This window comes from Silurus aristotelis (assembly GCF_946808225.1).
Source record: "Silurus aristotelis genome assembly, chromosome: 6".
Lineage (NCBI taxonomy): Eukaryota > Metazoa > Chordata > Actinopteri > Siluriformes > Siluridae > Silurus > Silurus aristotelis.
Window position 1 is genome coordinate 23,990,161 of NC_139579.1, and position 25,052 is coordinate 24,015,212.

Genomic DNA, 25,052 nt, shown 5'->3' on the forward strand with positions numbered 1-25,052 from the left:
TATGTTCAATTGTGAATAAAATACAAGAAGAGATACAGCTGTATCAAAAAGGTATATGAACACTTTCTATAAATATTTGCAATTATAATAAATGGAACAAGCTTCATATACCATTTTTGAGGATATGGTTCAACAAATTGGGTCAAATTTGGTGCTTACCACAATTTTCAACACAAGTTATATGTTTTTCATTCCTCAAAAAAAAAACCGTAATCTGTCTGCATATTTGTAATAAATAATATATAGTCTTAGGCACATGCAACATGAAATGTTGTAAAGCTAAGATGCTTTCAAAAGTAACTAATCATTTCAACACAAAATGACTGTAAAAAAAGTAATCAGTAAAAAACTATACTGGTCAAAAATAGATGTGGTTAACCTTCACTTTTTAAAATGGATTATAAGTCTCAGGTAGAGTTTGTGAATATTTATATGAAAATAAATGGTTGTATTAAGCATTTTGGAGAATCTGCCACAGTTGCTCTAGTGACTTTTACTTTTGCACAAAACCCAAAATCCTTTATTATGTTTAATGTCTGGACAGTGGTTTGTTAGGTCAAATATTTATTTACTGACAAAAAAACCTTTTGTTTGTAATTGTTTGAGAATTCGAAATTAAGACTTACATCTACAAACACATAAAAATTTGTATTTGAAAAACAAGGTGCCTAAGAAGGACAAAAAGGAAATTCTATACCTTGTAGAGAATGACAAGTAAAGCTTTAAGCCACATCTGCCTGATGTGTGGCCTCAGAGCCCAAAGTGAACAGCGAGGTGCCTCCTGGAAATTAGGTCTAAGCTGAGGGCATGTGCAGTACTTCAGCACCTGGACCACAAGAGGCAGCAACTGCTTCCCCAAACTTATGTTGTAATCCATCACCTTATAGAAGCATTAACACAAATACAATACATATCTGCTTTAATTGTAAACATTTATTTGAATATATTTGTATTAGTTTGCTGATGTTGTTAAAATGAATAATTCTGTTTTGTTAGATTTTTGATTCATTTTAAGGTAAATAAGGTTGATAAATGAACAGAATCGGTGAACATCTCACCTGTGCAATGCCAGCAATAAATGCGTTGAAGCAGGTGGAGGAACGCATCTTCTGAGGTGCGATCATAAAACAGCCGATCTGCTGATCGTAGCCTAGTAATACATACAGGTGCCTCTTGACCGTATTAAAGGCTTTGGCACTGCCAATGTCAGCTTCTGCACTGCTCTTATCCTTTGCCATGAACTTCATAAGTACCATAATGAGCTGGTGAACAGTCTGGTGGTCTATGCCAGTGTCCTCTGGGAGGAGGTCCTTAATGCCTGAGTCATCCTCAGGAGGAGAGCTTTGAGCTGGCAGATGTGGTGCAAAAAGTAGAGGTTTGCATATTCAGTATTTGATTGGAGGGCTTCCGAATATAAACTGAGTCATAAGATGTGAATGCTAAACTTAGCCCAGTGATTCATCTAAAGGTTAAGGTGGATGAAAGAACTGGTTCATTTAATTTTAAGGTTATCAATGTAAATGTCTACCGTGAAAACCGTCTTATGTACCATCGATACAGCAAGATTTACCAATCTTCAAAATGGTAAGTGGTTAAATAAAGCAAAAAAAAAAAAAGGATAAACACACCTTATCAATAAAGTGATGAGCTGATTATTTGCTTAACTGGGAATGATTAGTATCATTGCTGCATCATTAAGGAGGTTTTTAATTTATTCATGAAAACCACTGTTAGTTGCCAAAATTAATTACCTGGCAAGACTTTCTCAAGCATATCTCCAAGTGTGGGTGCCGAATGCTCCTGTCTTGTGAGCTTTAGCGCTAAGAAATCACAATTAGGAATATAATGACTCACATATTAGCACACTACTCAAACACATTTCAACCAATGCCACAGATATTTACATCAGAATATTGCCTATTTCTGAACTTTTACGTATACTCTATGACTAATTGTCTGTGAGCTTTTATTCTGGGACTCAAAGTGTTGTGTGCAGTGACTATAGTATTAAGATAAAAAGTGACAGTTATAAATTATTAATACATCCTAGCATTGTGGTGAGTAAGGCAGCAGAAAGATGAAGGTATACAGAAGGGAAGAGTCAAATTCAGTGAAAGATAAGTGAGATGACTCACGCAGCTTGGCGCAAAATGTCTCGGGCAGAGAAAAGGCACGTTTCGAGCCAGATGTTCCTTTCACACTGTCTCTGAGTGAACGGACACTCTTCTGCCGATTACGTGCAAAACGAGCTCGTCTGATCTTCCACATGGCTGCATCGCTCAGATTGGCTGTATTAGTTCGCACTGCAGTGATGGCTTGGGTTATTAAGGAGAAAACCAAACCGTTACTAAAGCAGCACAATGCAGACATTCTAACTGCATTCAAAAATGTATGTGTTTTTGGGAAAGACACAGATATTACACAGATTGTGAGACCAAATTGTGTCTATTCAAGAAGCTAATGCCTTGAAGCTGTGATTATAAAGCAGGCAAGTATACACATATAGATTCAGGCTTACTGGTAGGGAAAGGAAATTCCTTGTTGCAGTCTAGGTGTAGCTGAGCCTCAAGGGACAGTGTCTCAAAACGATTAACGAAGAATTCCCAGCTCAGTGCAGGGATATCCGGCTTTAATGAGTGCAGCAAAAGCAATTTGCTTAGGATTATGGGACGGTCTCTCACGACTGTGTCAAACTGGAAGTCCAGGCACAGACACAGGCCCTTAAGGGAAATGAACAGACATTAAAACACAATATCACAAAGCACAGAATCGATACTATTTAACATTACTGCAGGTTTGATTACCATTTCAGTTATGGTAATAGTTATATAGTTATTATGGTTTGACAATTATTATTGTGCATGTGTGTGTGTGTGTGTGTGTGTGTGTGAGTGTGTGTGTGTGGGTGCATGTGCATGTGCATGTGCATGCACCTGCAGTGATGGTCGTTTAAGGGTGTCTAGTAGTAGCCTGGCTCTGGTGGCCACAGCAGGGTTGACGTCCTCGATACTAGCCAGAAAGCAGCAGAAAGCCTGAGCCAGTGAGTACTTCAGCAAGTGGCTCTTGTTTACTGAGCAAATGTCCAGAAAGCGACACAACACTGCAACTCGCTCCACTGTAAACACATATACTTACAGTTCAGTTACTAGTTTGATAAAAGGCCCTTTGTTGTAATTATTATCAAATATTTTCATTTATTTGGATATTTAGTTCCTTAATAGATGGGTTACATGTAATCTGCAGCATCAGTAGATGGCGCACTATAGTCAGCCATATATGACTTCTGAGACTAGTCACCAGAGCACATTACATTTTATATCTTACTATAATACTACATAATATACATACAATTACAGAATAAAAAAAACACAACAATGATGTTTGTTTTTTAGATGATTATCAACATTTACATAAGTAACAGTTCCTATGATTTAAGGAACAAGGTGACCAACAACTAATCTGCTATGTTCACAGCTGTTTACAGCGATCTGTAAAATTCATTTTAGATGAACATTGTTTAAATAGCGTTCCTTTTTTTTCAATGTTTTTACAGTTTTCAGTGTGAAATTCTGTGGTTGCATGAAACAATGAGGTTTGAGTACTAATGCACTAATGCACGATTCTAATATTAAATAATCACTAGGCATGAAAAAGCCAACTCTGCATGCTTATGAAAAGTGATTATCACTTTCTGTCTAAATAGGGTGCTCTACCCTACTGATATACACTATATTGGCAAAAGTATTGGGTCACCTGCCTATAAGTTTGGTATGTGATTTTTGAGCATTGCATTCTACTATGTTTTGGAGGGTGCTTATGGATATTTGTGTTTATCAGCCACAAGCGTGTTATGGAGGTTATGATGTAGGTGAGGATTCCTGGGGTGCTGTCAGCTTTCCAATTCATCCCAAAGGTGTTTAGTAGGGATGAGATCTGAGCTCTATAGCAGGCCACTCAAGAGCTTTCTCTCCAAAGCATGTATCTTCAAGGAGCTCACTTTGTGCACAGGGACCTTGCCATGCTGGAACAGGTTTGGGTTTCCAAGTTCCAAGTAAATGCTAGATTTTATTATAGCACATCTAAAGACGTCCTGTACAACTGAATGCCTTCAGCTTTGTGGTAACAGTTTGAAAAAAGAACCACATATAGCAGGAAATGTCAGGTGACTGAATACTTTTGGTAATATAGTGTATCAGCTTATTATTATTATAGTGTATTAGCTTAAATAAAATATTTGACTTTAATAGCACACTGGGGATAAAACGGAGAAAAATATTTAAAGACAAAAAAAGCTGTAGACTGTATACTCTGTTTCACCATTATTCACTTTATCTCAAGCATACTTTTACTATGTAATGATCAAGTCAAACATCCTCTCAGTCCCCCTACAAGATCATAGCTGCTCTCTGACTATCATCATAAGAAGCCTCTTTAATCCTACTATTCCTCAACGCTGTAGGAGCCAGCCCGGTAACCATAGCAACCAATAGAGAATGAACTTACATGCAAACACACATATGCACAATCCTACATTAGTAAAACGGTAAACTCCGATGCAGTATTCAAAAAGAGGACATCAAAGTTTAATTTAAAAAAAGCATACCTATTTCTAGTATATTGGCTTACTGATCTAATTTTTTTCATACTAGGATTAATGTCACAATACCGCTGCCTTTAGTCAGCCAACAGAAAAAAACAACAACAAAAAGACCAGATTTGCATATACAGCTGACCTGCTTCAAAGCGAATCTTCCAGTCCTTGTTGTTAAAACTGTTGTCCACCAATTTCCAGAAAATATCAGCTCCATGGGACATCGAGAGAGCATGGAGCAGCTGAGGAACTGCTAGGGAGGCCAGCTGGCAGAACTCAGACTTCAGCATGGACCACAGGCTGGGCACCAGAGCAGATATTGGATCACACACATACACAATAACGAACACATTTTTGGTTTTTTTTTGTCATAAGCCATTGTCCTATTTTCCAAAATGCTTTCAAAAGTCAAAAAGCAGATTTATGGGTATAGTTATTATGTAACACAATGCTTATAGAAATGGGGTGGACATAATTTTCATTACATACAAAGGATAATATTTTTCAGGCTATTACTTATCCCTGCTCTAATGAATACCTGGGAATAAGCATCTTCTCTTGTATGTAGGCCAGAAACTGAGGGTGGTCTTTGCGGGCGTGATACAGACACTCCCCATGCAGACACAGAATCCTCACACAGTTCAACATGTTGTAGAGGATGTCAGGCTCCTCAAACTTAGCCATCTCCTACAGTGGAAAAACAGTATTTACCTGAAAGTCTTGTGTGCAGTCTATTAAACAAGTGAAAGTGATGTTTACCTGGAGTATGGTATAAATAAGCCTAAGAGAAGCTGGAAGCTGCTGATATGAAAATTTCTTTTCAGTATTATTCTTTAAAGCTGTTGAAAAGAAGATAATACAACATGAAAACAGGAATACAACATGGAATCATGATTGTCTTTTCAAACTGAGTCTCAGGGTACTGCTGCTGCTGTCTGCATAAAACAGATATTGCTTAATATCACTAATTGCTGCACGTTATCTAATTTTTCTAAAAGCCATCATGCAAACATACGCTGATTATCAAAGGATTCACTCTGGTTGACAGGGTTGTCCTGGCATGCTCCCTCTTCTGTGCTATTCTCAGCTTTGAGGCATTGTTCAGATCTCGGAAAGACCAGACTTTCCTCAAGACCGTCTGCAGGCTCCTGTTAGGGAAAACAAATATGGCTACTTTATTTATTTACTATATACTACTATTAATCCTTGCATGGTTTTTCTTCTGATGTTGATATGTGTGTGTTTCTAAGTATGCTATCTCACCACTAGGCATATCTCCTCAGGAGGTGTGAGTCTCTGGAGTAGCTCACAGCCCAGCTGGTAGCAGAGGATGCTGGACTGGCACAGGCTGCACTCCATAGCCTTCTCGTCCTTCTGGCAGGTGTGTGCGCCACCCCAGGGAGCCTGAAACACACTGTTAATGATCCCCACAATGTCTCTTCCCAGGCTGCCTTCCAATCCCAGAGTCACTCCATCATCCTGAAGCTCCATCTACACAAACAATAAAACACTGGAATCACTTACAATTTCTGAAGTAGTGTCATTTATAGTCCTGTTGCATTATTCACCTGTTTGAGGATGAGATCAAACATGAGGATGAAGCAGCCCAGGTTCATGTCATCATCATCACAGTCCAAGTCTAGAGCACAGTTCCCTGTGGCATGACCCAGGTTCTTAAAGGGGCTACAACGCAAAGGGCTACGAAATGGGCTTCGGAAAGGACTGGGAAAAGGACTTAGGGTGTTGTTATGCCCTCTTCTACCAGGGTCTGACACCACACTCACCTACATACAGATACACAGACACAGCAAGATCATTACAAATGATATAAGCCTCCTTAATTAAAACAGATTCTTCACACATTTGAAATTTTAGTTGTCAACACTATAAGTGTCAAAACACTATTAAAATTTATTAGCAATGAAAACCATGATCCTCTTTTACATTCAGTAATCCAGTGGTTTTGGATGTATCACTTCCTTGCCAACAATCAAGCCTTTTAAAGAGACTATATTTAGTCTTTGCCCTGTTGTCATGACAACCGGCCTCCCTTTAATATTGCACCCAATAATTGAGCAGTCTTTGCACATTGCACAAGCATACTATACAGAATCTAATTGAGTTAATAAATACCCTTCGGGCCCCAGAACTTCCTGTTAGGTCTGTGCCTCGAGTCTTCCGTTGATTAGCCAGCTCCTTCACAGAGTTCACACCATCTGAGAACATGCCAATCAAAAGCTGCAGGGGCACAACGATGTCCAGCTCAGACAGCACCTGCACCCATTGAGTAATAAAAATATATATTATGACATCATTGTCTGAAAGACATCAAGCATCAGGTTTAGTGCAAGCACACAAATATACACACAGATGGTTACGTGTAAAACTGAAGCATCATGATGCCACACTTTAAAAACTGTCAACGCATGTCAATGTAGTGTCCTAGATCTAGGGATGACATCATTGCACTTTCTTACATGGATGTAAAAATTTTCATTTTTTTTAAATGACACTGATGGACATAAAGATGAGGCTCTCTGCTGAGTGTTTAGGATGCACAAGAAAAGTCAGTAGCTAAAAAAATGTGACATCAAAGACTAAAATCTGGGAGCTTTGGCTCAATGTGTTTGTCTCAAGATACCACTGGCCCAGATCCATACTCAGCATGTGCCATGCCTTTATATATATATTTTTTCCCATAATCCTCTTAAAATAGATACATGGCATATACAAACTTAGTTCTTAAAGTTGACAAGAGAATCAAGGTCCAGAAATTGTTACTGTGATTACCACATTGCCTATGTATGTTTATTGTGGACATATGTAGTATTCTCATATACACAGTGTTAATATATACTCACATGTAGCCATAGTAAGGCTTGTTCTTGTACTGAGGCAGGATAGCCAGTAAATCTACAACTAATGAAACCAAACATCTCCTCCATGGAGAAAGGCAGTGGACATAACTCGATATCAAACATCTTGCTGTAGGAAAAAGCAAATACAAAGAGGTGAGAGAGAACAACATGGCAACACCTGCTTCACAATAAAGTCAAACCCATGAAAGAAATATTTAGGTCCAACATTAACTTCAAGTCGAATGAAGAGACTTAATTAATCTAAAACGTAAACTCATTGAGGATTCTTCATAGAGACAAATGAGGACAGGAGACTTAGCTAAAGGCATACAAACTGCTAACTTCTCATTAATACTGACCTCTATAAGGCTGCTTAGTACAGAAATAATTCCACAGAGCCAAAGGGGCTTTCATGTTTGACCTTATTCGTGATGAAGGTCAATAGCACCTAGTGGGTTGCTATGGTAACTAAGACAGGCCAAGTAAGAGCACCATGGGGGTTTTCTTTGAGCTATGCATCACAACACCTGAGTGTTAATCACACTTGAAAATACATGGCGTCCTATGTATAGCACACAAATTCTCCACTTTGTGCAATTTTTTCTATTCTGTGTAGTGTTTTCAGATCCAGATTTCCTAAGAAATCTGAAATCTAAGTGTGTTTAGAACAAAATAAGAGTGTAAAATTTGTGACTGACTTTTTTTTTTACGTGTTCTCAGCAAATAAAGTTATTATCATCTAAAACAAACAGCACCATATGCAGTGAAGCTTTGTTGCCAAACCCATTCGACAAAACCACATGTTCAATGTTATTTATAATAAAAGTCAGCAAAGCTGCTTGATTAACAGTAACTAAAAATAACTATAATACAATAATACTGAGTGTTCTATTAAAAATTAATAACTATACCTAAGGACTTCCCGGAACTCTTTTAGCTGGTTGTCTGGCACTTCAGTACGTATGGCCTCCAGCCATTCAGGCATAAAACACTCCCAAAGTGGCTGGCTAATCACGTTATAGGGAATTAAACACAGGATTCGGTTCAGGCCCTCCTTCAGCTGTGAAACTGTACTGCAGGATTTATCCCAGTAGCCGCCCACCTGTAAGCACACATGCACATAAATACGTGCATTTACTAATAGTCATACAGTCAAGGGAGCCATTAAAGCAATTTAATAAACAAAGACTTCTTACTCTGGCAAACTCCACTGGCTTGGGCAACAGGCACATGACCATGACATCAAAACGCACATCACAGACAGTCTTGAGCCACTTTGTGACAAACTGGGGCTTGAGCTTCTCTACTAGACTGCCCACTTCATCATCCATCATGTAAGCAGTGGAGTGGAACCATTGGAAGACCATGCTAACCAGACGAGCAAGGCTCTCTGTGGGCGTGTTCTCACTTGGGGAACACAGGCTCACCTAAAGCAGTATAAATAGAATGGAAGTATGGATAGGCGAAAGGAGATGAAGGTTTGAAAGATGGGCAGGTAACTTGTTAGTACAGCTGTAGTAGTGCATTAGCTGTATTGATATGGCATTAGTCGAGTGACTGCTTTAGTAAAGGATAGAGTGATAATGTTTTTGTGGAATACAGCAGTCTATTATCATTATAATACCAAAAAAAACCTGAAAACCTGAGCATATTACAATTTTTTACACAAAATCCAATACACACATTCAGAACATGGATACACTCTTTACCAAGAGCCAGATGCCAAACTGACTAAGCAGCCTCTGATCATGCTGGTCATCCTCTTTGTTATCAAATTCCAGGTTGTCGAGAGAGTGGTGGGAGGTGGAGAGGCCCATCTGACGCCGGCGGTTCATCTCAAACTCCCGCTGCTCTGCATGGATCTCTGCCTCTTTTAGCAGGCTAACACAGTGTGAGACAAATAGCAGACAAGACCTAATGACACAATGAACGATTCAGCTAATAATACAGAAAAATGTCAATAAGTCCATATTTTTACTGTCCTGTAAACCAAAATGCTTTGCGTCAATAATTAGGGGAATGAGGCTTCAGTGTTAGATTTGAGCTGACAAGTAAATTGATAAATTGTATAAATAATGTACTCTGTATATACAGTTTATTTGATACATACATATATAAGATAATTTATTAACATTTATGTGAATTATTATTAGTACCCAGTTGTATAGGAATAATTATGCGCAATTAAAAAAAAAAAAAAATGACCTTATAATATATAATGCATCACATGAAAGTCTGTTACTGTGTAAATTCTATGTGCATCATACAGTTTTAAGCTCAGTGCAAGTCACTGCAGAGTGGGTACCTGATGACAGACTCCACAGTGCAGACGAGCTCCTCGGCTCCGCACTCACGGGTGTTTATAGGGGGAGGAGAAGTCTGGTACAGATGAGTCTCTGCTGAAGCACCCACCTCACTGCTGTGGTGGTTGACATGGCAACGCTTGCAGTAGCGAACGGGCCGGTTGCCATGCCGACCGCAGCAGCCGGCCGAGAAGCAGGTGACAACAGCCCGTCTCACATGAGAGCTGCAGTTCTGTTGGCCAGAAACAGAGGGAGAGCCAGCGACAGAGAGGGTAAGTAAATCAACAGACAGACAGGCAGAAACAGAGGACCAGAAGGAGGTGGCAAGAGGAAAAGAAATCAATAAAATCCATCCATGTCACATAAAAGAAGCACAGTTATTTATTAGCAATGCATATACAGGGATGCCAGGAATACAAAAAGAACCAACAATGCATCATTTTGCAAAAAAATATGAAGCATGGTCAAGGACGAGACAACCTTAACCTGATCATTCAGTATTTCTGGCGCATTCCTAATATAGTGTTATTTTGTTATATTAACATGTTCATTATTCATATTAAGTATTAGAAAAAGCATTAGTTATTAAAATATTGGATACTCCTATACTGGGTCTATTTGTCAGTAAAACATTAAGAGCATGTAATTGCTGCCCATCGCTTTGCAGACATCCTTAAAAACAAGGTTTTGACACAAATGTTTGGGCATTGAATTGATTATCAGGCTGTGATATGTTTTTGTTCTAAAAACACATAAAAGTGTTGGTCAAAATTGTCCAAAATCCAGCAATTATAGAATATCAGTGTTAGAAATGCTTATTAATGCAATTGTTTTTGACTTGTTAAGATATAAAGGCATATTAAATCATGATTGAAAAATTATTAACACATTATTATTATTATTATTATTATTATTATTATTATTATTATTATTATTATTATTATTATTATTATTATTATTATTATTACTATCATCATCATTATTACTGGTTCTTAAAGGATGTACAATGGTAAGAGTACACAATAATAAGATGCATTCTAAGCAATACACTTATCTAAATGAGAAACCTGGCCCAGTATGCACATCAGTAGAAAATACCGTTTTGCATTATACAATGACAAAGCCTATTTAAAAGGTTGTGGATTAAAAATGAGCAAAACACTTTAAGCTTCCGGACAGCTGCCTCGTACTGAAAACACAGTGTGACTGTTTCAGGCACTCTACCTGAGATTACCACCAACTGCTTCCTGGCTCACTGTGAGAACACAGTGAGGAAGTTTTCCAGGACCCACATCATCATTGCCTTCTAGTTCCATGATGAACAAGAACACTATGCTGTGTGTTTGCAAGGACAGTTCTAAAAAGAACTATGAATGCATTTTTACCTGATCAACCTTATCATGTTGAAATGTAATCTTTAAATAAATATTATCTGATATCTATGATGCACAGTCTACATCATATATTTTCCTTATTTCTATCGATAAATTAGCATTAATATATTTAAGCCTCAAGGACTTGTCAATGGATTCATACTTATATTCATCACTCTTGTTCCTACATTTCTTTTCTATTACTTTCAGTGTCATTCTGAATAATTCATAGATGTTACTGAGTAGTATGCTTTAAAATGAATAAATGAATAATAAGAAAAATAATTATAAAATAATTTAATTCAGACTGAAATTTTTTAGTTCTAATGTCTTTACTTATGTCTTGAAAATGACTGAACAGAAATATTTACTGTTTACTGTTCAGCCATTTAAAATCTTTAGGCTGATGCTGCATATTAGATTGCACAAGCGGCAGTAACATGCACGCAGATGTAAGAACGTGAGCTGATTATATCTATTACAGATGAGATCCTGACTACCATGGCAACCACCAGGCAACACACCATAATGGTCACAATTTGAACCAGTCTAAATACAGCATGTGCAACCTAAATATAATTGTCAGAGTGCATTCAGTAAAAAATGCAAATATAAGACAAAAAACTGTAATTCTATTGGAAAACACAGGCTTCTGCACAATAAATGACCCAATTCGATGCTGAAAGACACGATGTCCTAGTGACATGATTATATTCATCCAAATACACCATAATAATAGACATCAGTAAAAATCTTACCTTCTTCTGACAAATAGCAGATATTTCAGCTGTGTGAAATAACATAGGATATTGTTATTAATATGCTAGATGTTCCAGCACAGCTCAATCTAAATGTGCAACATACTTAATTATCTGGTGAAAGCTTTATATGTGAATTATTTATACAGTAAAATGAGCAACTGGTTTATTGGCACACTTGAAAAAATGGCAAAAATTATTAATGTGTACCAAAATTGACTATGTTTCTGTAAGTGTGTTCATGTGTTGGGTGTGTTTTTATTTAACATGTAAGATTTACAAGATAATAATAATGCTGACCTTGAGGTAAGAGTACATCAACCAGCCACTCTGCATGGTCTCTGCAGATGCAAAACATAAGAAAAAAGAGCAGGAGAACACACATAAAAGATTTATACCTCCTACAAGATTTGTTTAAAAACCAATATTGACAACCTATAGCCCTCTAACCAACCCTGCGTACTGTGGCTCAATTTCATTACTCTTTCGATATCTTTTTACACAATGCTACAGGTCATTTACCACATGAGGCCACGTGGAAGGCAAGATTAATGATCAGGGTAAAGCCCACAGATGTTTAATTAACAATGATAATGTTACAGACTCTTAGCAAAGAGGGGATAATATACCCATGGTTACTACTCAGGTGAGCAAACACCATGACCGGTCAGGCACACATTTACAGACCACTGGGTTCCTAGAATGTACCTAAGAAATAAAGCCTACCCTGCAATCCTCTGACTGCATTCTTCACAGATATACAGAGGAGGAGGCTTGTCTCCCAGAGCAACCGAGAGAGTCGGGTCGATGCACATCTGAGTGGAAAAATACAACAGGCATGTTACTGGACTAGATTAGACAATATTACTAACAGGAAAAAACATCAGGATGATGCACTTTGGTTGTCCATCATTTAGCAATTAAAAGTAGGATTTTTTGACATCTGAATCATTTGAGATTTAAACGTCACAAGCACATACATCCTGAAATATGTTGGTTTTAATTTATTGCCATATTGAAGCCCTAAAGGGGCAGCAGTTGGGCGGCAGCTCTTAATACAATGTCCAGTAATTTACAGAGCTCTTCTACTCATGCAATCACCCCATCCTCCGGCCGCACCGGGTCATATCTTCCAATTAAGCTTCCCCACCTCCAGCTCAGAACGCACTGCCCCCTCTCAGACCTGCAGTAATTGAAATGCGGGGCATGTCTATTCCTGTTTCATTTTCACTTGAGTGTGCAAGCTGAGTCAATACTGACAAAGAAGAACAAATGGCTACAGACATTATCAGAGACGTTAGTGCGTGGGTGTGCTTGTATGTGTGTTTTTACTCATGCTTGCAAAGGTGCTTGCCTTTTTTATATAGCCCTTATATAGTGAAAAATGTAAATGAAAGAAAACAGATACATATAAATGGGCACATACTCAAATGAGATTATTATTAGTAAACTAGATTCTACTGTACCTTCACTGCTGGCTTATTAATTGAATTATGACACTCAATATGTTGGCAGTGAATGGGATTCCAGGCTGCAGAAGTGGGTGAGAGGAGCAAAGGAGGAGGATTTTAAGGAACATTTTAATGCAGTGATTTTAGAAAAGAGGAACAATATTGAATTGTTGATTAATAGTTTAGAGTGCTTCTTGAATGCAGAAAGGTTTTTTCTATTCTATTCTCATTTTCTATTTCTATTTTAAATAATTGACACATTTTTTAAACACTTCGTTGACATCACAGCCTCGTACAAATTATCTTCATAGCGCTATAAAAGATGCTTTTCCATTGTCTTGAATTCACATGTCCTAAGGACTATAGTTACTACATAATAACTGCTCAACACATTTTCATTCCAAAACAATTTTTTTTAAATAGTCTCATACAACAATAACTGCTCTTAATATAATAAAATATATTCAATCAGGTATGTACAGTTAGGGAAATAATTATTTGATCCCCTGCTGATTTTGCTAAATTTACCCCTAACAGTCTAGAATTTTTATGGTAGGTTTAATTTAACAGATAATATTAAAAAATCAATAAAAAAAATAATTGTAGATAAAAATTGTAGATTGTTCATTTATTTATAAGATGGTACATTTAGCAAAATCAGCAGGGGATCAAATAATTCAGGGGTGGCCAACCCGCGGCTCTCAAGCCGCATGTGTTTTTTTGCCTGGTTTCATGCGGCTATTACGTTCATATCAAAGTTTGTGTTTGTGTTTGTGTTTTTTTTTTTTTATGTGCGTGCTCACTTCGCTTGAGTTCAATACGGTATTTTTAGGACTTAAATGAGCTTGCCCCTACTGGGAAACTTTGCGGTATTTTCATCTCACGCACAAGCGCATTTGACGAAAATACCGTAATGAACTCATGCGAAGCGAACACGCACATAAAAAAAACACAAACACAAACTTTGATATGCAAATTGTGTACTTACATTTTAAGTAAAAAATTGGTGTCAAGTTCGCTCTCAAAATGGCTGGTGTGTGACATTTACAATAAATCTGGCTGAGCAGAGGTGTGTGTGTGTGTGTGTGTGTGTGTGTGTGTGTGTGTGTGTGTGTGTGTGTGTGTGTGTGTGTGTGTGTGTGTGTGTGTGTGTGTGTGTGTGTGAGAGGAAGGGATGGGTGATGTTCGTATGTGCCCATGTGTATGATGTGGCTCTTTGCGGTAACACAGTAAAAAAAATGTGGCTCTTGGTATTTTGACTGGTTGGCCACCCCTGAAATAATTGTTTCCCCCACTGTATAAACCTTTGATTGTTTACATATACAGAACACAATGGGGGAAAATTACTCACCCGTATACTGGAGCCCCCTGTACTCACTAATAGCACCTGGAGGCTTGAGATTAGGCCAGTAATGGAAGAGCATTTGAACAGCAGGAGGTTTTACTTGGGATGGGCCATAGGATATTACGTACAGAAGGTCCTTAAAACAGTAAAAGATTCATTTTGAGAGACAATGCTTAGCATGTAAGAATTTTAGCATGTAGCATTTTCTCAAAAGATAATAGAATCTTAAAACGCTACCTTCCACACTTCCTGTTTATACTTCATCAGGCACTCCAAAAGCTGACAGTGGTACACTAAAATCAGCATAAAAGCATCTGATTAGCTTATGTTTATTTTCTTGTCATTATTCATTGAATAAATTTTTCCATAAAGGAACAATATATCTACCTGGATTTGAGGTATACTGCATAGCAATCATTAGCATAGATGAAGCAGAGAGATTGACATATGCAGGGACCCCTCCTTCTCTCCGAGTTGAACCCACTTAAAAAAATCAAAAGGCATCAGTTTATAGAAATCTCATAGATAAGTTTTACATGAAGGTTTCCTTAATTTAAAATACTACATGAGTTAGCAGGTAAAAATTAAGAAACTTCAGAAAACAACTTAAGAAATAACAAATCAAGAATATATATTTTTATATAATTCATTGTTAAAATGTCTGCATATATATATATATATATATACATACACACAGACAGACAGACAGACAGACAGACAGACAGACAGACAGACAGACAGACAGATAGACAGATAGATAGATAGATAGATAGATAGATAGATAGATAGATAGATAGATAGATAGATAGATAGATAGATAGATAGATAGATAGATAGATAGATAGATAGATAGATAGATAGATAGATAGATAGATAGATAAAAATGTTTTAACACTGAGTGATATTCTGGTTTGTAAGTGGTCTTAATAAATTAATAGTTTATTTTATTATAATTTAATTATGTATTAATTATTAGTTTAATTATGCTGTATGAATAAATGAAAAACTATTGTCTGGAAGACTGAATAACACAAATGTTTGTAGTTTGCATTCACCTCGCATTAAAATTATTTTTTATAACAAACAGATGTGTACATTTTTACTCTCACTGTCACCAATACCCTGGGAATTCAAGCTGTGAGAACATCATGTTGATCTTTGGGACAGAGTGTTCCATTTTACTTGGCTCTAGATGTGAAATCAACTTTACTGAAGATGGCCCTTGGTCTTTACAAGCCCCCAATCTGTCATCCCTTGCTCTATTTTAGAGATAAAGAACAAACCGTTTATGCCCATATAGTGCATGATCTATATGGCTATTTCAACTCTGCTAATGAAATACAAAAAAAAAAAAAAAATATATATATATATATATATATATATATATATATATATATATATATATATATATATATATATATATATATATATATATATATATATACTTACACTGTATATATATATATATATATATATATATATATATATATATATATATATATATATATATATATATACACATACAATAAAAAACATTTGATATAATAGATTTTTAATATTAAGTTGAATGCAGTGCCCTTTATATAAATTACAGCAAAATACTCACATATAGCCATAGGGAGGAAAGACGTGCTCAGATATTCTATGATGTCTTTGTGTAGGAAGGGAGGGAAGGTGGCTAAGGTGGAGATCATAGTATAGGGCAAAGTGCTGAGAATATCATCGCTGAGAAAGGGTAGTAGGCATGTTGTCGTGTAAAATATGGCCTGCCCCAGATCTGATGAGGGGAAGAGTAGAAAAGTAAAGAAACAAGAGAAGAAACTAATTTAACATACTCTTGGTCTTCATGTGGATTGAGATTCACACAATTTTATGGAAATTGTAAAATTTAAATTGGTAAAGATCATCAAAATGATATAAATTGTTTATATTAAACAATACTGGTATTATTGGTATAAAACCAGACACTCAGCAAATTTTGGAATTTAAGGCATAAAGAAAAATACATTTTACAGCTATTTTAATAAAAGACTTAAAAAGTTTGGATCACTCTTTGCTCAGTAAAATCCACGATCGACAGCTGATCTTCAGAGGGGTGTAGAGCATTTGACCAGTAATACGTGCTCTAAGGTTTGATAAAATATTCATGCCATGCAAAGACCCAAAATGCTGGCAAAGGCACTAGAGGAGGTTATTATTTTTTAACTCTGAATATACAGCTTATGAATTAAGTTAGGTAAATCATAGCTATCAGGTCAGAGTTTGTTTAATTACTGAGAATCTAAAGATTTCATTCATTATTCAGAATATAATACAATTCTGATATACGGTGTATATATATATATATATATATATATATATATATATATATATATATATATATATATATATATATATATATATATATATATATATATATAGTTATTTATGTATATCCGAAGTGTACAAATTTGGTCCTACACTTTTTGGTTTATTGGACTAAATGACATGTTAGTATGTCTCTGAATTTGGATCACTCACCGTGCTGACCGTGCTGCAGCAGGGGCACCAGGTCAAGCAAGGTGACGAGGGTAGCATAAAGCCCCTGATAGTCCAGAGAAGGGTACTCTGAGAGCTGAGCGTCCCGACTCTGCTGGGCGGTCCCCCCCCGGTCGGCCGGGGCGTCCCGCAGAACGCTGTAAAGGAGGGAGCGAGTAACTGTAGGGTTGATGGAACTGACTTGTGGTCTTAGAGATGGGGTGAGTGGGAATGGCACAGGAAAAAGACACATGGTCATGGGCACGGCCAAATTGGAAGCTTCCTGGCTCTCCTTCCTGCCTGTACGGGACAGGATGCTGCTCCGGGGGAGAGGGGAACAGGGGAAAAAAAGAGACAACAAAGACACAAAGAAACAGCACATTACATTGAAATGGCTCTACAGAGACAGTGTAAGTAGAAAAGAACCAAAACCAGATAAATCCCACATAGGATGCAGTGTCTCTACTTTTATATCACTGAGCATGTGTTTTTCATTTTTCTCATTTTGTAAATAATTTTTAACTTGAAAGAGGCATTACTTCCTTTTTTTAATTTTTATTTTATTGAAAAACAAAAAGATGCCAACAGAAACTTGCAAAGAACTGCAATGATCACTGCATCTCATGCGTATCTGGTAACAAGGAGCAAAAATATAAAAAAAATTAAAATAAAAAAAAAAATGGCATGTTTTCAGTGGCAGCCCCGTACTTCTCCAGAGGAAGAGCGTTAAATAAACACTGACCCCTCTGATTAAATCAGTTGCGGGGCAGCCGTGCAGGTCAAATCAGTTAGGAGGCCAAATAACCATGCTTTGTTCAAAAAACAAAAAAAAAAGAATGGCAGGGGCTGTCAAAGATGAGAGCAATTTCAAATTGGTTCGGGCACAATACAGAGATGACACTTCTGAAACATGCTTCAGCCAGTAATAAACATGTATGTGAGGTTCGACTAAAAGTTCTCTTATCACAACACATGTTTATTGCGTCATAAAAAATAATGTCAGTATGTAAGTACATTATGATACTTGCTCAGTATCATTGGGGAGGAGAACTAATGAGATCCAACAAGCATATGGATTTCAGTTCTAAAATAAATGTAGCTAGTCTACGGTTAGGGAAGAATCTGTAATGGAAAAGGAATAAGGTTGCTTCAAACGGAATGGCTGGTAGCATTATGCTTGTGGACTAATGGGGGATGGACGTTTGTGTTTGCTGTCTCCTGGGAGTATTTTTCCCTAATTCTCTGAAGGAAAATGGCAGCAAATATTTAATTGATCTATGATTGGCTTGAGAGCATTGGGAAGAGAAAAAAATTTGTCTTTTGATGCACATTACATAAAAACAGTGTGATGTGTCATTGGTCAAAGTGCAAACTCTAAAAACAATTATCTATACTATAAACATTTGCATGTAAAATTCTGTACATTTCTAGTTCTTGATAGCAGTGATGCAAATACAAAAACAGAATAGCTTAATAGGATAATCTATCAAATAATAAGTAATCTTTTGCAAATATATAATGGACAACACATGATATTTATATCAGAATACACTGAATCATAAAGAACATATTCTTATGTCATAACTAAGATTTGAACAAATAATATTTGCTAATCATCAGTATATTTTCTTCAGCACAAATCTCAGTCTCACACACACAAACACATACATCGATGCTACTCTGCTCTAATTCAAGATTCCATCTACAAGCAAGAAAGGAAAGGATTCTGTCTTAGAAAAATATTGGCACAATGTATAATTACATTGTAATATAATTCGTATTTATTGATAAATAATTGATACAAATTATTTGATAAATATTGCAATACAATATAATAATAATAATAATAATAATAATAATAATAATAATAATAATAAAATTATGCTACTTATGTAGCAAATCAAATAGGAGTTTACTGTCTTTTTTGTCTCCTGATTCAGACAACATAAAATTTCCCACAAGACTTCTTGCCCTTTTCAGTTACAAGTCATTAGCCCCCTGCAGCAGTCCTGCTGAAGCACTACTGTTGCCGAGTATCAAATATCTATTTGGCTGCTCGATCCTCTCTCTGTCTGGCTGATATTCTCTCTAAAACTGTGACATAAGCTGTGTCCCTGCCATCCTGCTCTCAAGCTTCACTGCTTGTTTTTTACCCCAGGCTGTAAAACAGGTGTCTGAAAAAATAAAAGCTTAATAGTACTTTTAAACTGGTTAAACTATATCTTTTTGCAAAGTGATTTATAGCCCCATCAGTGCTGCAGTACTGTGACCTATATATATAGCATAAAAGCCCAAATTAATTTTTTTATTATTTTAAAATAAATAACCAACCCATGTGCAAGGTTGCTACATCATGCTCTATTAGGTAAACAATAAAACACAATGGGGCATGCTGTTATAGGAAAATAATCAATGACACAATAGTGTGATAAATTTACAACCTGAAAGGTTGATTTTCCAATAACACCAAATCCTGATGTGCTTTATTCCTTGGGTGTTTTAAATGCGAGGTTCATTTAATTTAAGAAATACATAAAGAATATTTTTTTTTCCCCAAAAAAATCCATCTTACTTGAAGACTTTCTTAGTCTGTCTTACAAGTGTTTGTGCAAGATGTTACTTCTAAACCGACAAAATATTAGAATGAATGCACTTATAAAAATCTAAATGATCAAAAGCTTCTACTTGAATCTTCTTCAATCAGAATCAAGCATTCAGCAGCACTGTGGTACAGTATAAACACTCTGAAGTATTATATATTTAAGTTACTTTTTTTTAAATATGGCTAACAGATAGAGAATGGAGCAAGCCAAATGTTTAAATAGTTTTGTTATTTCGGCTCAATATAACAATACACATCTATAGAACTAGGCATTCTAGCAGTCTAGCAATCTGTACTGTACCATTATCACTATAGTCTCTACACTACAATACCATTAATAATATACCTCAAGATATTTATTGTGCCTAAATGCCTTAATGCGAATTTATAGCTGAACACTAAAACTCACATAACACAAATATCTGTAGTGCGTATCTTTACTTCACCTGTTGGTCCAAGCGTAGTACACTTACCTGAGCAGGGTTTGAGAAAAGTATTTCAGTGTGTTTGCAATGTCCGTCCCAGACGGCACAGGGTAAATATTGTGTTGCACACGGTTGTGATACTCCTGCAAGTATCGAATCTTAGAGGCAACTAAACAAAGAGCAAAGTGATACATGATCAACAGCAAGCAAGGCCTCAATGCCTTCATTGAAGATTACAGAAAAAAAGCTGGGACTATAGATCAGCAAAGATTTGCTGCTTTTAACTGCACTGTACACCATGACAGAACATGCACACTTACACACAAAGTGATGGTAAAGAATATGATAATTGTCATGGCGGCTTTTTTAATCACAGAAGCTATTCATTTTATAATGTTTATAATATTCAGATTTGGCACCAAAAATATAAGACAAACCCTGATAACAAAAAATTATTTTGCCAAATGATAACCGAAGCTATCTGTTTTTTAAAACTCAAATTTTAAACAAATACAACCAATGTTGTGTGCACAAAAAACACAAGGACAATGTGAACATCTAAATTCTGGTGCAAAAGAGATGCTTTCTGAAGGTTTAAAAAGCTGAAACACCTCCTTGCCCAGATTGTCTAAATGTTGGTGTTTTATATAATGTGTTTTTTCTCTTGTTTACAACGATGGGACACAACAGAGACCAGAGTTTTATACATATAAACAGTTAAAACATAAGAAACTATTACACATATCGCAAACTCTAGTTTAAAAATCACTGGAACCACCAAGCCAAGTTCTAACTATTTATTCCTGCTCAAAGGCACTTTTGTGAGGGAAATGTAAAACTTCTGTCTTTCTTTCCATTTTGTCTTCATCCATTAATGTCTATGAAGGTGTATGACATTGAGAGGGGATAAACTCTCTCATAGGCTGAAATTTTAATGTAATTCAAAACCTGAAAGCTGCAGTGAATCACATGTAATGTGTTCCAAAAAAATCCTCCAGCAATTAAAGGACAACACAGACTTTTTTTTAACCCCTTTTTTGTTAGCTTTTAGGTTTATTACACTCTGAAGTAAACGTCTTTACTTGACTTGACTACCTCATTAAGGCTGACTGAGAGAATGCCAAGAGCTTTGAAGAATTGAAAATATAAAACACATTCTAGGTTATTTAACAAGGCTTTTTTTTCCTGCATAATTCCATACATGTTCTTTCATAGTTTGGATGTCTTCAATAATTAATGTTGAAAATAACAAAAATATATAATAAAAACACTTTTTTTTTTTTTTAGGACTCATAACAGTAACATGTGTTGGGGGGTCAAACCTTTTACCATTGCATAAATTCATAAATGAGCCCTATTTTAGCCATTTATATTTATTTTTTTTGTTTTTGTTTTGGGGCATCATGATCTTGTAGTCATGTTCAGTAAAATATTCAGGTTGTTCTGAGCTGTGCGCACTATGTGACATTCCGTTTGAGGTCGTTCAGGTCTGCGTTGACCCATAGATTAATTCCACGTTTCCTCTGATTCACATTAATGTGTATGAAATGCAAACTCTCCGAACACACATAGTCTGTTCATACATCATGCAATCGAGCAAAAAATAACATGCAAACCCATAAGAAAGCGACAGTGAGAAAAAGAAAGAGAGGAAAGGAGCTGTTTGCATTGAGCTTAATTTTATTTCATACAAATTATTATTCATTTACAATGAGTTCTTCATGTATGCTGAGTTGCCGTCAGATACAATAATAATAATGATAATAATAATATTAATAAACAAGCTAGTTTATAACCCCCTTGAATTGAACGTGCAGAAGGTTCACCTGGAGCGTTCTACTAGTCATATTTAAAAGTCCATTCTCCAGCTCGACCTTGAGAAATGCCTGTCTACCCCAAATCTTTAACCTTTCAATCAGAATCCATCACCTGATCACCTGATCCTTGATCACCTAGACATCTCCTTCATGTCCTGCAGTCTGGAGGACGTGTTGCAGCCTGCTGTGCCTCAGCAACATCTCTCTCTCTCTCTCTCTCTCTCTCTTTCTCTCTCTCTCTCTCTCTCTCTCTCTCTTCATCTCTCGGTTAGGGTCTCTTTCTCTCTTTCTCTCTCTCTCATCACGAAGGGCAGCTACGTTACACACATCCTATATTCAACAACCACCACCATCACGGCGACATAAAACACAAACATGTGCCAAAATGTACTTACACTGTTCTGCTTTCGTGGACATGTTGAAAGCACGACGAGCATCACAGAGGAGTCACAGCGGAGACGGGATTGAACCCTGCGGTGTTTGCGGTCTTCTCCCCCCGTCCGTGTTTGAAAAAAAAGTGAGCGGAGCCCCCCCTCGCTCTCCGGCTCACGCAGGTTATACCACTGTTACCACGGCATCTCCCAACGCCGTTCTCCAACCCAAATCTGCTTGAACACTCTCTTCATTTCTCTTCAGTCTGTCGTTTTCTCACGTCTCCTTTTTTTCCCCATCTAAGGCAGCCTCGATTATTATTTGGCATTTCTGTTTTTCTCGTAAAAACAATACAAAAAAAGGTAGTCTAGTCCACCCGACTCACCTTTGTACCGCGAATGGACTATTCCGTGTCGAACATTTTCCATTGATGATATTAATTTTCGGTGATTGTGGTGGTGGTGGTGGAGGATCTCATCTCTTTAAGGTTTTTCTAAATAAATAAATAAAATAAAATAATGCATAAGGTGGTTGTCCCTTATAATATGTGTGCTGTAAGGTGAGCTGAAGGTGCAACAGTTGGTTTGGAAATTACTTTAAGCAGAATAGCCATATACTTAAGATGATATATATGATATGATATGATATGATATGATATGATATGATATGATATGATATGATATGATATATATGATATGATATGATATGATATATATGATATATGATATATGATATGATATGATATGATATGATATGATATGATATGATATGAAAAGATATATATAATATACACAATATATATATATATATATATATATATATATATATATAATATACACAACATTAAGATAATTATATACACAACACAATGTATAAATACAAAAGAAGAAGAAAAAAAAGACACCATGAATAAGTAGTTACCCTATCAAACATATTGCACGGTTTTAAAGTATTGTTATTGCACATGTGTACTTGGGATATATTACAGCGCAATAGTTGTACTGTTTACATCTCATAACTGTAACTAAGGATGCGTTTAGACATAAAGGTAATTTGTAATGTAAGTAATGCAACTGTACTTGTTTAATGGAACTTGTACGTTGATTGCATTTACACCTTTATTCTAAGGTCAAATTACCAGAGGTGGCAAAAGTACACAAATCCTTCAATCAACTAGAAGTAGAGATACTTATGTTTTGAAAGACTCTGGTAAAAGTTGATCTACTGACTAAATTTTTGTACTCAAGTTAAAGTAAGAAGTTTAAGCTCTGACATGTACATGTACTTAAGTAAATAGTAAACATTACTGTTACCTGTATTAGTGTAACGCTGGTAACTGGACCTCACAGCATATTAATATATCGATACAAAATAATTTGTTACCTAATGAATGTATCCAGGCTGAACATCCAGCATATAGACCACAAGCAGAGAAAAGATGATGATGACCAGGTGATCAGGAATGTGTCTGTTCTCAGTCATGTTTACATCGTTGACTCCCTCTGTCTCATCCACGTTAGCCAAACTTCTTGTTGCCTTCTGCTTTGCTTGTTGTTAGCTTTGTAAACAATGAAAAAGAGAAAAAAATAATAATGATATTGTCACTAAATCGATTAAAACTAAAGTAACGAGCCAACATTTTTAACGAGTAGACATTTATTGTTGTAAAAAAAAAAAAAAAAAATGAAAGTAAAAAGTTCTAAAATAAATAGTGAATTAAAGTATTGATCACAGAAAAATCTACATAAGTACTGTATAAAAGTATTTGGACTTCATTACTTCCCATTTCCGCAAATTACATGCACAGTAATTGCATAATAATCTGCATAATAATGATAAAATATGTGCAGTATTGCACAAAATTAAGTACACCCATCACATTTTAGCAACCATTTTATTATATGTTCTCAAGGATCAATACAGATGAAAATTGGATATATTTTAGAGTCGTCAATGTGCAGCTTGTATAGCAATACAGATTTACTGTCCTCTAAAAATAACTCTACATACAGCCATTATTGAACAAATAACTGGCAACAAAAGTGAGTACACCTTAACATGTCAAAACTGTGCCCAAAGGGTCAATATTTTGTGTGAGCACCATTGTTATCTAGTACTGTTTAAATCCTCCCGGGCATGAAATTCACCAGAGCTGCACAGGTTGTTGCTCTTCCTCTCCTCCATAATGAGATTACGTGCTGCTGGAAGTTAAACATTTGGCGCTTTTCCACCTTCCACTTAAGGATGCCCCACAGGTGCTCAATAAAGTTCAGGTCTGGAAACATATTTGGCCACATCATCACCTTCAACTTTAGCTTCCTCAATAACGCAGTTGTCATCTTGGCGTGTGTTTGGGGTCGTTATTCTGTTGGAAATCTGGTTTTCGGCCCAGTTTCTGAAGGGAGAGCATTGTGTTCTGCTTTAAAATGTCACAGTACATGTTGGAATCCATGATTCCCTCAATGAACCACAGCTTCCTAGTACCAGCAGCACTCATACAGCAACAGACCATGATGCTACCACCACCATGCTTGACTGTAGGCAAGACACAATTTTCTTGGTACTCCCCACCAGGGCATTACCCCACTTGTTGGACACCATCTAAGCCAAACAAGTTTATCCTAGTCTCTTCCGACCACA

The 25,052-nt window shown here is 36.3% G+C and overlaps 1 protein-coding gene across 1 annotated transcript in view; it reads right to left on the reverse strand.

Moving 5' to 3' along the window:
* The window catches only part of unc79 (unc-79 homolog, NALCN channel complex subunit), a 36,306-nt gene extending 13,495 nt beyond the window's left edge, over positions 1-22,811 (reverse strand). Inside the window, exons 1-29 of the mRNA XM_083543470.1 lie at positions 22,436-22,811; positions 20,272-20,392; positions 17,200-17,513; positions 16,286-16,456; positions 15,067-15,162; positions 14,917-14,972; positions 14,686-14,815; positions 13,350-13,414; positions 12,610-12,698; positions 12,184-12,224; positions 11,884-11,912; positions 9,755-9,984; positions 9,159-9,330; positions 8,646-8,876; positions 8,361-8,551; positions 7,453-7,576; positions 6,725-6,865; positions 6,160-6,375; positions 5,855-6,082; positions 5,607-5,739; positions 5,351-5,430; positions 5,130-5,278; positions 4,734-4,891; positions 2,934-3,115; positions 2,519-2,720; positions 2,136-2,315; positions 1,752-1,820; positions 1,059-1,360; positions 698-880 (exon numbers count right to left, since the gene is read on the reverse strand). Of these exons, the coding sequence (XP_083399596.1) occupies positions 698-880; positions 1,059-1,360; positions 1,752-1,820; positions 2,136-2,315; positions 2,519-2,720; positions 2,934-3,115; positions 4,734-4,891; positions 5,130-5,278; positions 5,351-5,430; positions 5,607-5,739; positions 5,855-6,082; positions 6,160-6,375; positions 6,725-6,865; positions 7,453-7,576; positions 8,361-8,551; positions 8,646-8,876; positions 9,159-9,330; positions 9,755-9,984; positions 11,884-11,912; positions 12,184-12,224; positions 12,610-12,698; positions 13,350-13,414; positions 14,686-14,815; positions 14,917-14,972; positions 15,067-15,162; positions 16,286-16,456; positions 17,200-17,513; positions 20,272-20,392; positions 22,436-22,457 (4,305 nt within the window). The 5' untranslated portion in view covers positions 22,458-22,811. The remainder of the gene's footprint in view (positions 1-697; positions 881-1,058; positions 1,361-1,751; positions 1,821-2,135; positions 2,316-2,518; positions 2,721-2,933; positions 3,116-4,733; positions 4,892-5,129; positions 5,279-5,350; positions 5,431-5,606; positions 5,740-5,854; positions 6,083-6,159; positions 6,376-6,724; positions 6,866-7,452; positions 7,577-8,360; positions 8,552-8,645; positions 8,877-9,158; positions 9,331-9,754; positions 9,985-11,883; positions 11,913-12,183; positions 12,225-12,609; positions 12,699-13,349; positions 13,415-14,685; positions 14,816-14,916; positions 14,973-15,066; positions 15,163-16,285; positions 16,457-17,199; positions 17,514-20,271; positions 20,393-22,435) is intronic.
* Positions 22,812-25,052: the final 2,241 nt, after the last annotated feature.